Below are 14260 nucleotides of genomic sequence, written 5' to 3'. Positions count from 1 at the left end.
AATATGGAAATTTAAAGGCACTGAAGCCAAAACAGTCTTTAGGGGGAAAAAAAAAGTTAGAAGACTCATTACCTTAATTCAAGACTTATCACAAAGCTATGTAATCACATCCACACAGTTCTGGTGTGGGACAGATGAAGCGATCACCTGAACCACGCAACGTCCAGACACAGGGACGCACACAAGTAGTCAATTGATTTGACAAATGTGCTAAGGGAATTCAATTTAGAAAGTTGTTTTCTCCTCCTAAATGAGGAGAAAACTAAGTAACTGGAAAAAAAAACTGAGTACCTCACCACAACAAGGTGGTTCAAGATGATGGGTCCTAGATCTAAACATAAGAGCCCAAAATTATCAAGTTTTAGAAGAATTTATCAGAAAATACTGGAGAAATTAACAGTAGGCAAATCTTGAAGACAAAAAATGCTAAGAAAATCATTAAGTTGTAGTCCCTCAAAATCAGGAACTTCTCATTGAAAGATGGCACTAGAATAAAAACAAGCATCCAGTTGTGAAATACATATGGTAATACACATATCTGATAAAGGACTTGTAACCAGAAGCACAAATCAATGATAAAACAAACAGGATGCCCATCGAAAATGGGCAGAAGACCCACGCAGACGCCGCACAATGAAAAGGCAGGAGTGGTCGATAAAGGTGGTTAGAGGAGATCATGAGGAAAGTTAAAATCAGAACGAGAATGTTTCAGACCCACTAGAATGGCTAAAACTTTAGAAACTAACACATATCAGTGAGAGCACAGAGAGATGGAAACTCCTGCAATTTCTGATGGAAGGGAGTATGAAATGGTTCCACTTTGGGAAAAGTTTTGGCAGTTTCTTAGGAGGTTAAACATACATTTGCCATGCAATCCAGCAATCCCACACCTTGGAGCTGACTCCAGAGAAGCAAAAAGGGGTCCAAAGAGGCTTGAACAAAACTTTCAACTTTACTCCCACTAGCCAAAAATTGGACAATTCAAATTCCATCAGTAGGAGACCTGATAAAACTGTGGAGTATTCCTAGAATAAACTACATTCACCACCAAGAAGGACCTACTAATTGACACACAACAGGGGTGACCCTCAAAACGTCGCTGAACAAAGAATCCAGTACAGAAGACTATACCCTCAACTCTATATAAAGCTCAAGAATGAGTGGTTAATCGAGACAGAAATGGGAACGGTAGATGCCAACAGGAGCCGGACTCACAGGGAGCACAAGGGAACAGGTGGTTTAGAGAGTTCCAGATCTTGGTTTAGGCTGGTGGCCATTTGGCTTGTACACTTTTCTCAAAACCTCACCTCGATTTTCGATCACTTGAAAAAGAATTATCAACCCTGAGTATTCATAAAGAATTTTTGAATCTGTAACTTTTAAATGTCCCTTCCTAAAGTTAACCGTGGGTGTATAACAGACTACTGGTTAAAACTCATTTCCCACTTGCCCCTTACACACAGCATCTCGCCTACCCTGGCTCCCAGCCCGGTGGTGGCCCCGTGACAGGAGGATGCTAGGGGCTCCTTCTGGAAAGGGGGGGGGGTGGGTCCCTTTCTCTCTCCTCTGCCCAGAAGGGGAGCGTGGCAGCTCGCACCCCAGAGGCCGGCCCAAAGCACCAGAATGAGGGCCACAGCCTGGAGAGGCAGAGGAAAGCCGGAGGCAGCCATGAGACCCAGCCTCCACTGCTCATCTGTGAGCGTCTTACTGAAGCCATCCGGACGACTGCTTCAGGCTGAACCCAATCCTGATGCAGAAAGCAGCTCAGAATTAAGCCTCCTCTTGTGTTCTCATCACCCAGAGTGGGCATTTAACGAAACGTCTAGGTTTTATTTTCTTCCCCAAATTCACTTCAAGGAATTTTTTCTTAAAGCAAAAAGTTCCACAAAATTTCTGTGATTTATTGGGCAAGTGAATATGCTAAGAGACAAAATGACATTCCCCACGAATTATTTGGTGTCTGTGATTTTCTGAGCACCGTGGCCAGATGGTTTTCATAGAAAGAGAAGAGTATATTCATATAGTTCAAAGGTTTGCTTATTTTTTTTTTTTTTGGCCTTAAAAAAAAAAGTACTATTGATTGTAACATGCAGCTCGACAGGAAAAAATCTCGACACTGGAGGCGAAAACGGGTATTTATTACCGTGCCCGCGCTCATTATGGCGGTCTCTGACAGGGGTCCATTAAAATCAATTTTTATGTTTCTATGTATTTTCTTTATCTAATGTTCTCTGGCATTGTGTTTATTAGCCGGTTAAGACAAACACTGAGCAGGAGTGGGCGGTTTTTCCCTCTTCTGTCAGAAGTAACGAGAACTGCAATTTTAATACAACGACTCACAATCGATGGATGGAGGAAACGTTACATTTCAGAACCAAACGTTAAGGAGTGCTTTAAATTTTTTATGTTTTTACAATTAAGAGAAATACGGTGGAGATCTGTCAGAAGAGAAGCACGTGTCCTGTTAGAAAAGGCAGCGCTCTAACATCATGCTGGGGGCTCCCCCCATGCTCAACCGCCCCCCCACCCCCGTCTGTCTGACACCACAGGGGCCACGAGAGCTCCAAATCAAGCAGTTCCAAGACTTCAGCAGGAAACTCACCTGGCAGACTCTGAACGACGAAGGCTGGTCCTGATTTAAAAGCATCAAGATCAGGGAAGCATTTCCCCCCCAGTCCCGGTCACCAATCTTCCAGAGAGATTCCCACACTTGTTGGAGGATCAAAATATATAAGGCTTATAGTCCACCGACTACTCTGTAAATGTTTTTTTGTTTATCTTAGAGACAGAGAGGGAAGGAGAATGCGAGCTGGCGGGGGGGGGGGGTGGGGGGGGGGTGGGGGGGGGGTGGGGGAGGACAGAGGAAGCGAGAATCCCGAGCAGGCTCCACACTCAGTGCACAGCCTGAGGTGGGGCTTGATCCCATGACCCTGGGATCATGACCTGAGCTGCAATCAAGAGTCAAACACTGGATGGACTGAGCCACCCAGGCGCCCCTGTAAACGTGTATGTTAATTAGACGTCATGGGCCACTAGCGAGAGCTGTGCCCCTGTGGTTACCTGCAGGCAGAGGACGCACAGACATCAGCAGATACTGATGATGCAAAGTCCTGGCCCAGCCACATGCCAGGCTGAGGTTGGTGGCTGCCGGCCCGTGGCTCCGTACCACGCCGCAGTACCCACTGCTTCTGTGCCACTCTCAACAAATACCGCGCGGAGGGGACTGCAGGGGACTCACCCGGCATCGGGGGTCTTCCTGCCGTGCAGCCTGATCTCATGCACACCCTGCTCACAGGCAGAGATCTCAATCTCCCCCAGCGGGCTGTCCACCACCTTGTAGTTCATTTCACAGGTCTTGTCCATTCTCCCACGCACCTGTAAAAGACGATTTTAAAGCAATTAAGTACACGTGAAAAAGCGTGGTCCCTCTTAAAGCACAACGAGCACCAGTTACTGAAGACAAACGTCTTCCGAAGTTCTTCCCCATTCTTGGAACCTAATCATCGGATGTGTCGTCTTTGTACTGCACTTACTTCAGAGACAGAAAACTACCAGGACCACTAGAGCAGCCGACTAGCGGCACACACGCCTTCCTTCAATTACTCCCTAGCCTCACCTTGAACCAGGGCTCAGTCGAAGAGGTGAAAATGACCAGAGCTCCCTCTATGGGGTCCCTAGAGCCAAGCTAACCTTGCTTCAACAAAACAGTTACCAACTTTCTCACCAACACAGGCTGAAGCCACGGGATATTTTGGAGAAAGTACATTTAAAAGCAAGGCATCGTGGAGTGAAGGTGGACACAGCTCTTGTGCAGTGGAAGCTGTGCTGGCTGGGAGCGAGCCCCATGCACGCATGGAGAACACACACAGCTGACCCTGAACAACACGGGTCTGCTGACCCTGAACAACATGGGTCTGACCTGCGTGGGCCACTGTGCACGGTTTTCCCATACAGGACTGTAAATGTATTTTTTTTTTTTTTTTACGTTTATTTTTGAGAGACAGAGAGACAGAGAGAGAGAGAGAGAGAGAGAGAGAGAGCGCGCGCGCGCGCACAGTGGGGGAGGGGCAGAGAGAGGAGGAGACACAGAATCGGAAACAGGCTCCAGGCTCCGAGCCGTCAACACAAAGCCAGACATGGGGCTTGAATTCACCAACCATGAGATCATGACCTGAGCCCAAATCGGACATCTAACCCACTGAGCCACCCAGGTGCCCCAGAACTATAAATGTATTTTTTCTGCCTTACGATGTTAACACGTTCCCCAGCTTACTTTTTTTATAAGAACACAGTATATAATACAAACATACAAAAGGTGATAATCGGATATTTTCACAGGAAGGTCAACAGTAGGCTCTTAGTAGCTAAATTTTTGGGGAGTCAAAAGTCACACGCAGATTTTCGACTGCACGGAGGTCAGCGTCCCTAATCCCATGCTGTTCAAGGGCCAACCGTGCACTTCACTTACTTTCAGAGAAACGTACAAACACATAAAAGCTGTCCTATGATGCACTGTCCCTGTTAATTGACAGATATTCATTTCGGTCAGCGGACCAAAGGCCGGGGAGAACGAGCAGGTACGGCGAGGGTGGGGAGGAGCCAGGCAGGAGGTCCGGGCAAACCGACATTGGATAAAAACCACCCCAACTGCGGGCAGAAGATGCCAGCCAAGGGTGGGCTGTGGGGACGCGAACGGCGACCAGCCCAGGCCCCGGAGCCTGTTCCCTCCCTGCAGCCCCTCCTCCCGCAAACCGCGTGACCTCACATGCCAGCGTTTCCCTGCGCTCGGCCCCACGGCAGCCGCCAGCCATGCACGGAAACAGCGACGGCCTCACCCCCCACCCAGACCGTGCGCTGCTCCTGACCTGTGGGCCGGGCTGCTGGTCACAGCTCTGTCCGCAGGCACCTCCGATGAACTGTCCGCGACGTAACCCTGCAAAAATGCTCCCCTGCACACGCGGCTTTTCAGGGACGTCACTGCCGTCCATCGTCACCCCCACCACGCCCAGGACTCACCCTAGGTTTTCTCCTCCCCCGCTCACCCCATCAAGCTCCTACCACTGCCAGCTCCGCTCATTTCCACCCCATTCTCCCCGAGGCCTCATCAACTCTCATGCGAGGAAGGACGTCCCTGGGACCCGAGTTACACCTGGGCCCTTCCCACCCCTTCCCGCCCCTCGCCCCGAACAATAAATCAGCTGCCAATTACACAAAGGGGCTACAGCAGGGTCCGAAAACTGCAGCCCACAGGCCGCAGGCAGCCTGACACCTGCTTTCGTAAATCACGTTTTGCGGGGACGTGGCCTCGCTCATCTGTCTGCATGCTGGCTGTGGCTGCCTTCCTGCTGCCCGGCTGTGACGGGGACAGCGTGGCCCTGAGCAATTACCCCGGCCTCCACACGCCGGGTCTGCTGAGCCCCTCGAGGTCCACACTCATGCACCCTCCTACCCCCACCCACAGGCCGGCCGTCCCTCCAGGCAGCTCAGGGGCCTGATACTGCAGTCCCTCCACCACACGTCCTCTTCCTGACCTCCCCACATGGCCGGCCTCACCACCCCTACCCTGACCTCTTCCCTTCCCCATCCTTCCACCTGCTGCTAAAGCCACACACCAACTCCCTCATCTGTCTTCCCAGCAGCCACGGGGAGAAGTGCATTTATGGCCCTGATGAGGTCAAGCAGTACCCCCAAACCACACAGTGTGTAAGCATCACCCCGAGATTCCATCCTAAGCCCCGGGCTGCAGAGCCACCCTGCTCAACATGCACTTTTCTGTGCATCTTGACCGGGATCTGAAATAGACTCCTCTCAGTTCCCAGTGAGGGGACACGGGATTGTGATGTTCGCCCGATGTCACAGATGCTCTGACATGTCGCACTCCTCGACCACCCCAACGTCCATGGATCCCCACTTCGCCATGCAGGGGCAGGAAGCAGGGGGGTGGCCTCCCACCACGGCCTGTCACTTTGCCACAAGTGCCTTTATCTGTGGGGTAAAGGACACCTAAACCACAGGGCCTGCACAGGGACTAGTGGGAACATGAGCAGACACTTGGCTTCCGGGAAGGATTTGGGATTACCATCTTGTCACAGTTGACATTTTAACCACATGCCCTTGGCCTTCGATCCTGTCACGCAGCGCATCGGCTCTCCTCTGTAAAATCTTATCCAACAGCACCAAACTCCTTACCGTCGTAAACAGCGGGTGGCCACCCCTCCCCAGTCCCCTGGGGCCTTCCCTCATTCCTCGGAGCCCTCACATCTATGGATGTTTCCCGTCACCCTGCAGGGTCTGCTACCAGGAGTCAGGGCTCCACTGAAGACAGATGCATCACACACACGAGAGGCTTATCAAACAGACGAAGTAGATGAGCAGCATTTCCACCATCCAGGCCAAGAGTCTGGCACAGCATTTCCCACAGTGTGTTCTAGAAGACTAAAGACTACTCAGAGAAATGTGGGTGCACTATCCCCTCCTGGGAAACTCACCATGCACGTTAGTGTGTTAAAAGCTCTGAGCAGTCCTGCATAGAAACTGGTTTTTGTTAACCATGAACTCACGTCTCCTACCTAGGCCATGCCTGTCAGGCTGAAAGTGGTTTCCTCGCAGATCTGGGCACAGGCCTCAGATCCAGACCATGAAAAGCCATGAGCCCCTGTCCCAGGCATGGCTCCGAATGGAAAGCGTCAGAACCTCATAGCAGCTAATTTAAGCACAAAAGCAATTTACTGAAAGGCTGTTCCGTAACTCCCAGAACTGCTGGGAAGGCTGGAGAAACAAGCTCAGACAACTGTAGGAACCAAGACTGGCCACAGTCCAACCACAGCCAGAATCGAACCTCAGGAAACATCTGTAGGACCACAGGGACTACAGACACGCAGCCGGCACCGTTGCCACCGTTGCCCTGGAAACAGGATGTTGCAGCCACTGCCAGTTTCCTGCTGCCTGGCCCCGTGCCATCTGCCCTCAATTCACTGCCCAGTGTGTGGACCCAACACCACGCACAAGTTCACGCTGGCACGCGTCCCAACTCACGGCCCGGAGTGTGGACCCAGCACCACGCACAAGTTCACGCTGGCACGCGTCCCAATTCACGGCCCGGAGTGTGGACCCAGCACCACGCACAAGTTCACGCTGGCACGCGTCCCAACTCACGGCCCAGGGTGTGGACCCAGCACCACGCACAAGTTCACGCTGGCACGCGTCCCAACTCACGGCCCGGAGTGTGGACCCAGCACCACGCACAAGTTCACGCTGGCACGCGTCCCAATTCACGGCCCGGAGTGTGGACCCAGCACCACGCACAAGTTCACGCTGGCACGCGTCCCAACTCACGGCCCGGAGTGTGGACCCAGCACCACGCACAAGTTCACACTGGCACGCGTCCCAACTCACGGCCCGGAGTGTGGACCCAGCACCACGCACAAGTTCACGCTGGCACGCGTCCCAACTCACGGCCCGGAGTGTGGACCCAGCACCACGCACAAGTTCACGCTGGCACGCGTCCCAACTCACGGCCCGGAGTGTGGACCCAGCACCACGCACAAGTTCACGCTGGCACGCGTCCCAACTCACGGCCCGGAGTGTGGACCCAGCACCACGCACAAGTTCACGCTGGCACGCGTCCCAACTCACGGCCCGGAGTGTGGACCCAGCACCACGCACAAGTTCACGCTGGCACGCGTCCCAACTCACGGCCCGGAGTGTGGACCCAGCACCACGCACAAGTTCACGCTGGCACGCGTCCCAACTCACGGCCCGGAGTGTGGACCCAGCACCACGCACAAGTTCACGCTGGCACGCGTCCCAACTCACGGCCCGGAGTGTGGACCCAGCACCACGCACAAGTTCACGCTGGCACGCGTCTCAATTCACGGCCCGGAGTGTGGACCCAGCACCACGCACAAGTTCACGCTGGCACGCGTCTCAATTCATGGCCCGGAGTGTGGACCCAGCACCACGCACAAGTTCACGCTGGCACGCGTCCCAATTCACGGCCCGGAGTGTGGACCCAGCACCACGCACAAGTTCACACTGGCATGTGCCCCAATTCACGACCCAGTGTGTGGACCCAACACCACACACAAGTTCACGCTGGCACATGTCCCAATTCACAGCCCAGAGTGTGGACCCAGCACCACGCACAAATTCACTCTGGCACGCATTCCAAGCAGGAGAAGGATGGAACACTAGTTGCCCATCTTCCTTCCCAGGACTCGATTTTCTCACCAATAAAACAGCAACGACAGTGCTGATTCCACCACCCTCGCTGGGCTATTCCGTGGCCTGCAGAACACAGGGAAGATGGTGAACGGGCCACTGGACCACTGCTCCTGTGGGGAAGGGCCTCCCTGTGCACAGGACACAGCCAACTCTCACCCCTACCGCAAGGCACAAGGGGGAGACCCATCTGAGTATGCACACGGGGGTCAGGAGAAGGTTAGGCCAGGGTGGTGAAACTGACAGATGGCCACAGGCACGAGGCCTGCCTCTCCCGTCTCCACCACATGGAGAAATGGTCTCTGGAGACCTGGGTCCTGCTCACTCCTTGGTAAAAGGACCTGGCATGTTATAAGGCCTCACCCTGGTGGCCAGGCTCCGACCACAGTCAGTTAGGGGTGGCTGGACTTGGAGACTGTTGGCCTCGAATGCAGGGTTAGAGCTGCAATGGTGGTCTCTGAACCAAATATTGCCCAGGCACCCCGGGAACCGCATTTCTGAATGGCACACAAAGGACCCTGAAGCTTGGCCTGCCCACCGCTATACCAACACCAACATGCACCCCACGCCCGGCAACGTGGTGCCAACCCTGGCCCGCCTGGTCTAACCTCACACACGAAGAGCAGTCCACCCTCATCAGGTGAGGACAGGCTTGGATGAACCACACTATTGCCTGAGGGCACAGAACACCGTGTGTCACTCACAGAGCAGGGGACGCTCTTTCCCAATCATGGCAAGAACCAAAAAAGGGCAACCAGTCTGTAGTGGCAATAACTGGGGAGTTGAAATCAGAGTTATGGGTGAGCGGCTGGGGTCACCTGGGGCCACAACCAATCAGCCAGTCATGGGGTTGTGTGAGGTCTCAGCGGTTTGCTCCTGAGACTCTGTTATCAGGTAACAGAAGAGAAACCAAATCCCACTTCAGTTTCCTGAACGCCAGGATTCCAGACCTGCCTTCCCTAGGACTAAGGCCTGGTACCCAGGCCCAGGTCCTGGGCGAGGCCTGGTGGGGCTGTATTTTCTCTGGCGCTGCTGGGTTTGCCTAAGCCCGTTAGCAGAACCGCGGCTAGTCAGAGAATTACCACAACCCACCGCCTACTACTTTGCCAAAAGAGCAAAAGCAGCACATTTTAACAGCATTTGATATGAACCTGCCAGAAAGGGAGCCCCACGTGCTTTCTCTCCTGTAGACGACAGGCACGCATGCACAGAGTCCTTCCACCAGCAAAAGTAAAAACCAGCCGATGTCCTAGAGCAGCCTGCCGCATCACGGATAACATGTCCCCGGACAGCAGCGCTGGGCCGTGTGGCGTGGCGGGAGGTGCGTGGACGGGAAGCCCCAGGCGGACAGCAAGTGTGACACAGCACGGGTGCGTTACAAGTCAGGCAGAGCCCGTAGAGGGCGGAGGGAGGCTCGCAGGCTGGGTGGGGCGTCGCTGACACCAGGGGGACAGCAAGAAGAGGCTTCAATAGTCGGCGAATGCGTCGGGGAGCCGGCGCGTCCCAACACAGGCTGGGGGGAGGTACCGCCTGGAAAGCGACAATGCCAGACACACACGGGGCCGGCCAGGAGCGAGGCAGCACAAAGGAGCCAACGGGATTCCGAGCCGTGTGAGCACGACAGCTCCCGTCCCACACCCTCACACAGCCAATGCCCCGCGCTCCAGAGACCAACCCAGACAGGGCCAGGCGCCTGACCCCGAGAAGCGAGCCAAGAAAGGAACAAGGCCCGGTGAAGACACTCGCTGGTTGGCAGCGAGACAAGATGCTCGGGCACCAAGTCCAGGGCCAGGCCAGCCCCTCAGGACTACAGGGAGGCCGTGCCAGTGGGGGGACAGGTGAGGAGGAAGAATTTTTGGAGGAAACGACATCCACACGGAGGGCTGGCTCATAACAGGAGACAGGCAGGCGAGACGCCCGGGGGGACTGCGGCCGAGGCGAGCACGGCACGGAGGGGCCAGGAGCGGGCGAGGAGGCAGGTGCCACAGCAAGCCTGGGCTGCACAGCCCGTGAGGCCAATGGATGAGCCTGGCCTTGCCCCGAGGGGCCCTGGAAGATTAGACGGGGGAGAAACCACCCGGTTTGCCCATTTGGAAGCTTCCTCTAGCAGGTGTGTAAGGAATGGGTGGGAGAGAGATTCGGAGTCGCTGAGGACGGGACGGGAGCCCAGCCAGCACATGGCAACAGCACTAACCAGCGAGCAAAACCAACAAACATGCCCCTGATGCATCAGTCGCTAGGAGAAGGTGCTGGAAATTCAACAAGACAAAAAGGGCCTACTGGGGGAAAGGACCACAAAAGTCAACTCGCGCATGCTGGGCCATCTGTGCCACAGCTTTTGTATAAACCTAAAATTACTCCAAAATAAAGTCTGTTTTTAAAAACCAATACGGATAGAACAATTTAAAACACTTTATCTGTTACCTGCATGTTCTGAGTTCATAGTAAACGAGTTCCTTTTATAAGGAGAAAACACTGTGTTAAAATCCCACATGACCAAGACAAATGACAACAGCAAATGTTCTAAAATCATCATGGCCTCAGTCTCATCTGTGTAAAACAAAGGACTGTTAATGCTTTTCTGAGTAAAATAAAAACTCTTGAGGCATGAGAGTTTTTGGGTTAAAAATGGGTTCAATAAAATGCATGCACACAAAAGCAAACCAGATCTTACCCCTTCTTTCACATCATAAATCCCTAAAAATGTGACCTGACCAGCCCTACACATGCTGGTGCCCTCCCTGCCTGCCTGCCCTCATCTCTGACCAGGGCCCCTGATTTCACGCTGTTCCTGCTGCTGTTTAAACACTCAGACCTCACTTGTGCCTCAGGGCCTTTGCACCTGCTGCTGAAGCTCCCTAAAACATTTCTTCCTAACATGCTGGCACAGCGGCCTTTCTGTCACTTAACTCATAAGCCTACTCACACATCACCTTCTCAGAAAAATCTTCCCAAAACAGTCTACATCCTCCATCCCTTCTATTTACAACACTGATGTCATATGCAATTACATGAGATGTGTTTTGCTTGTGTGCCCTGTGTTGCCTTCACTAGAACGTAAGCTCCAGCACAGGTAGCAAACGTGAGGTGATAATGCTGGCCAACGAGTAAGAAGTCTGCTGAACTTTTCATTAAAAAACAACAACAACAACGGCAAAAGTGGCAGGCACCACCTCCTTCCCTTTCTTCCTTCCTTGACCTGGCGTATGTGCAGGCTGGAGCGGTGGCAGCCGCCTGGAACATGAAGGAAAGGCCGACTGGAGCGCCCTGGCCGTGATGCCACCGCAGCGGCCGCACCCACCGCACTGCCACACTCCGTCTCACGTGAGAGAAAGGAAGTCCTGCTTGTGGCAAGGTGGCGTTCTCAGGAATTCCTCCTCTCTTCCGGATGGAGTGGCTTCCAGGCTCCACAGCACTCACAATAGCGGCCAGAATACTGTGGGTGCTCAGCGAGTACCTGCTGAATAAGTGAACTGGTTACACGAGTCATTCCATCAGGCCTGAAGGACCCAGAAGGGGGAACTCCGGAATTAATAAGAATCCATGGCTGGGGCTCTGATGGCGTGAGGAGACCAGGAAGGCTTCCTGGAGGAGGTGCTGACATGAGACAGCAGGCAATCTTGGGGCATCAGCAGGGAGAGACTATGGCAGGCAGGTCTGCCCGTGGAGGGCCCAGTGCCACAGGGAATCCGGGGCATTCAGGGAACCAAAGGGGGCGCCCTGGAGGGAGAGGCCTGTGTTTGAGAGGCACCTGCTGCAGCAGCCCTGGGAGCCATGGGGAGGAGTGGGGGACAGGAGCGGGAGGGCACAGGCTATCCCTGACAACCCCGAGAACATCTGGGGTGGACAAAGGCCTTGCTGTCTGCAGTGCAGCTGCTTCCCCAGCCCCAACGAGGACGGACAGACAGAAAAACCCAACCACCTCCCACTCCCAGGCAGGGGCTTCAGGTGCATGACACAGGGCCGGGCAGACAGCGATGCTCAGGCCTTTCTTCCCGAAGAGGCCAGCAGGCACCTGCAGGAATAAACCCCCTGCAGCACGGGGAGGGAGAAAGCGCCACTGTCACTTTCCAGCGTGCCTGACGGCACAACATGGAACCCAAAGTCTGGGGGGTCTGCAGTCGGGACTCCAGGACCTGTCAGCAGCTCCCACAACTGGCTGCTCAAGTAAGTGGTTCCCGGGGAGCCCAGCGAGCGCACCGCTTCCCGCTGTCCCATGGCGTCTCACGGCCCCGCAGACCAGCCCGAGTCTTCTGCCGACACCACAGGCCACACTCGGGCCTCTGGGGGACCAGACGGCGGGCTTCCCACTCCCCACTCGCATGAGGCCCAAAGTCTGTGGCAGCCCGCGGGCTCGGGGGCCAGCTCCCCGCGTCCTGCTTGCAACAGCTACCTAAAGCCACGAGAGCTGATGTTAATTGGTGGCAGGAAAAAACGATTTTTCATGGCTATTTGGAGACCTCTGAAAAAGTGAAGCGAATTTCGTTTCATCCCCTTTCAACATGAATGGCGTTTAATGTTCTGCATTAAGCGGTTGGTGCCAGAGGCCAGGTTTCCACTGCAGGAAATGCAAGGAGCCTGGGGACAGACACGGTCTTGCCTCTCCTTCACTTGTCGTCTTCCAGGCGCACTGTGTGGGTCTAGACACTGACTTCCAGAACCACCTCCGCAGTCCCACCTTCCACTTTTAACCCCTTCCAGCAGCACCCTCCCGTGCAAGGAAAATGCCAGAAAAAGAGCTAAAGAAACCACCTGCCCTCTCAGACACCGTTTTCAAACCAGGTACCCAGACATTTGCTTCTGTTGGACATCGGGCCACAGAGTCCATGCAGACAGCGGGGTGCAGCCTTCCTGGGGCACCCCAGCTGGGCCCGGGTGCCCATCAGCTGCAGGCGGGAAGTGGGAGCCCAGCCGGTGCTCTGGGGACGCCCTCGGAAAGGGGAGAGACCGTGTCTCGCTGCCTTGCGACACCAACAAAGCCACCACGAAACGATGACTAATTTCATAATCTCCCTCCTGAACAGAAAATAAGAAAAAGCGGGTGGGAAGCACCTTCTGTCCTCAGGACTCGAGATCAGCCCACCTGATGATCAGGTGAAGGGGACTGTCTTAATTAGAAAACCATGGGGCGCCTGGGTGGCTCAGTCAGTTGAGCGTCCGACTTCGGCTCAGGTCATGATCTCACGGTTCGTGGGTTCGAGCCCCATGTCGGGCTCTGTGCTGACAGCTCAGAGCCTGGAGCCTGCTTCAGATTCTGTGTCCCCCTCTCTCTCCGCCCCACCCCTGCTTGTGCACTGTCTCTGTCTTTCAAAAATGAATAAACATAAAAAAATGTTAAAAAATAAATAAATAAAAAACACACGTGTCAAAGCCCTGGAAGGGAGCAAGTACTTTCTACCGTATGAGGATCACCTCATAACAGAGCTCACCGTGCAGGCAGGGGGGCAGTGGATGGGCTGGAACCCATCCCCCGCAGGTGCAGACGCTGAGGAGGAAGCTGCGGGCCAGGAGGCCAGGCCAGCAGCTCCGACCCGCTCAGGGTACCGGCTCTGCCGAGGCCTCCCAGGGGGGACCTTGCTAGGCTACATGCAGCAGAAGACAGCCCAAGTAGGGGCTCAGTTTATAATTTGCTAACAACCAAAAAGGGCTGGATGAGGTTGGAATGGTTTTGCCGAGAGAAAACTTGGGCCCGGCCATCTGGTGTGTCAGACTCAGAATAGATCCAAAGGTTGTGCAGAAATATCACTCCACGTCTGCACAAAAACCTGCACCCGACATTTGCAGCTTTATTCATAAGTGTCAAAACTCAGAAGCAACCAGGAGTCCGTATACCATCTGAAAAGTCTGCATACTGTGTGATTCCAACTATGTGGCGACCGGAAAAGGCACAACTACGCAGTCAGTGAAAGGATCGGGTGCAGGGGCCGGGGGCAGGGATGAACAGGCAGAGCACGGAGGGTTTGGGGACCAGGGAGACTACCACACAGGATGCTACAATGGGGGACACTGTGTCATGATACATTTACCGAAACCCACACAA

General features: G+C 54.2%; 1 protein-coding gene across 8 annotated transcripts in view; it reads right to left on the bottom strand.

Annotated features, from left to right (window-relative positions):
- Window positions 1–14260, bottom strand: part of MGMT (O-6-methylguanine-DNA methyltransferase) — a 298750-nt gene that overhangs the window by 229558 nt on the left and 54932 nt on the right. For 7 of the 8 annotated variants that reach the window (XM_086681184.1, XM_086681181.1, XM_086681183.1 and 4 more), the window contains one exon: window positions 3239–3375. In XM_086681184.1, the coding sequence (XP_086537310.1) occupies window positions 3239–3363 (125 nt within the window). In that variant the 5' untranslated portion in view covers window positions 3364–3375. Of the gene's footprint in view, window positions 1–3238; window positions 3376–14260 lie in introns of those variants that run through there. The other variant, XM_086681189.1, reaches the window with a different exon arrangement.

The sequence above is a fragment of the Puma concolor genome, chromosome D2 (assembly GCF_028749965.1).
Source record: "Puma concolor isolate L17-30 chromosome D2, mPumCon1.1.hap2, whole genome shotgun sequence".
Taxonomy (NCBI): Eukaryota; Metazoa; Chordata; class Mammalia; order Carnivora; family Felidae; genus Puma; species Puma concolor.
The sequence above is the reverse complement of the archived record's forward strand: the minus strand, read 5'-3'. Positions and strand labels throughout refer to the sequence as shown.